At 46.4% G+C, this 2,111-nt stretch overlaps 1 protein-coding gene across 1 annotated transcript; it reads left to right on the top strand.

Moving 5' to 3' along the window:
- The first annotated feature begins 999 nt into the window (after positions 1-999).
- LOC108798726 (uncharacterized protein C14orf28 homolog) lies at positions 1,000-1,527 on the top strand. Its single transcript, XM_018570506.1, has one exon. The coding sequence runs from the start codon at positions 1,000-1,002 to the stop codon at positions 1,525-1,527; it is 528 nt and encodes a 175-aa protein (XP_018426008.1).
- Positions 1,528-2,111: the final 584 nt, after the last annotated feature.

Genomic DNA, 2,111 nt, shown 5'->3' with positions numbered 1-2,111 from the left:
TTCCACAATATGCTTCATTCCATCAACAGTCTCTTCCTGCATTCATACTGAAAACCTGTATTCACCCAGAAGGAACTGGTAGCAGAGGGGGCCGATGTATTTTAAACTGGAGACACTTGTAAGCAGTGCCCAGACCACCGAGGTTAGAGCCTCAGGGCTCTTCATAACCACTAAAGGAAAGTGAAAATAACGTAACTGCCATTGCTGATCATGTGAAAATGCTAGTTCTTTGCTGGCTTCAATACTATTTGAGTAAATTACATTGAAATATTGGTTTCTGATCAGTGACTCAGACAGTTCAAAAGCCATTGGATTAGCAAGACAGCAAGAGGAGTGAGCAATAGCAACCTCCATACGTCCTCTATGCAGGCCTGGTGTGGGTAAATCCCGCAATGGAACGGCAAAGATGAAAGGAGCCCAGAAACACTTTCATTGGGTTGTTAGTAGGGATGCACCGATACTAGTATCGGTGCTGATACCGAGTATTTAGGTGAGTACTCGTACTCGCCCAAATGCTCCGATACCTAGCACGAGTACTTCCTGTATCAGGAAGCCGGGCAGCGCATCATTACACGCTGCCCGGTTTCCTGATTGGCCAGGAAACGGCTCCATGCTCTCTCGTCACTTGTGATGAGAGAGCATGGAGCCGACTTCCCGGCCAATCAGGAAGCCGGGTAGCGTGCAATGACGCGCTGCCCGGCTTCCCGATTGGTCAGGAAGCTAGCAAATCCGGAAGCCGGGCGCCGTGTAATGACGCAGCGCCCGGCATTCTGATTGGCCGGAATCCGGCGTCATGCTCCATCGTCATCTCATGAATCATATTATTAAGAAAGTGACCTTAAAGCATTAGTTTTTATTGCTTTAGAAAAAATTTGAAAAAGTATCGGTAATTGGTATCTGCGAGTACTTGATCAAAAGCATCGGTACTCGTACTCAGTCTTAAAAAAGTGGTATCGGTGCCTCCCTAGTTGTTAGATAAATGTGCTTTCTCTGTTCAGGATGAAGACATTGTTTCAGGAAATCAAAGCTTCTATCAAAAACAACATTGAGCACGATCGCTCATTCTGGAGGCCAGTGCTTCCTTGGGGAGGCGTATTCACCATAAAAGCTGGCCGTAAAGCCATCTCGTGCATGCCCCTGTATGTGGAGATCACACTGAAGAACACCTGCACTATCGATGGCTTTTTGATGCTTCTTTATGTTATCCTGCGTGAAAATAACACTTTCCCCCGTGAGCTGTCCCAGTACCTGGGCAGAGAGTTTGTCGATTGTTTCCTCCATCTAATGGACACCTGCAGCTTCACCTCCGTCAAGCTGCTGTGGATATGGGACAAGATGGAGAAGAGGCAGTACAAGTCCGGAGTACATAAAGCATGTCTGGAGATTGACTTGTTTGGGAATGAACATGAAAATTTCACCAGAAACCTGGAGCGCTTGATGGCCACAATTCAGGAGAGTTACTGCTCTAGCCCGCAGTGCCCCATCCGTGTGCAGGAGAGTCACATGCAGACTATTCTAATCAAGTAAGTAAAGAAATCCCTATAAGGGTGGACACATGAATGTAGATTTGGGGAGTAACACAACTTATGAGACAGCCAATGAATAGTTTTTCACCTTACATATGTGTTCTTGGATTTTGTTTTTTAACCACTCGACCTACAGCCGTCAGATCACTTGTATGGTGCCAAACATCTTGCGGGGCCCCCCTCCGCTGCCAGTTATCCCAGGCTCCGATGTCCCCCGTGCAGGCCCGGGAGCGGCACAGCAGCTGTTTACACTCAAAACGGAGAAGAGATTAGCATTCTCCCACTTGCTGATCTATCCTCCAATGCTTGAAGGTGGAAGTGATGTATATTACATCACTTCCGCCTTCAGCTGTCATTTCTCTGGCTGCTATAGCCAGAGAGGAAGCAGATCTCTGCTTCATCAGCTTCTTTGGGGGTCCCTAGGTGACATTAGGGGTCTTGGAGATGTCTCCATAAAGATGACCTGTCGTATATTTGCTATCACATAGGGGGCTTCTTAGCCCCTATGTGATAGCAATAAAGTTAAGCTTACAAGAAAAATTCAAATCACATATATAAAAAAAAAGGAAAACCAGCAAAAAATGT

This window comes from Nanorana parkeri, unplaced genomic scaffold (genome assembly GCF_000935625.1).
Source record: "Nanorana parkeri isolate BGI_ZX_2015 unplaced genomic scaffold, ASM93562v1 scaffold1544, whole genome shotgun sequence".
Lineage (NCBI taxonomy): Eukaryota > Metazoa > Chordata > Amphibia > Anura > Dicroglossidae > Nanorana > Nanorana parkeri.
Note: the sequence above shows the minus strand (reverse complement) of the source record. Positions and strands in the feature narration are given on the sequence as shown.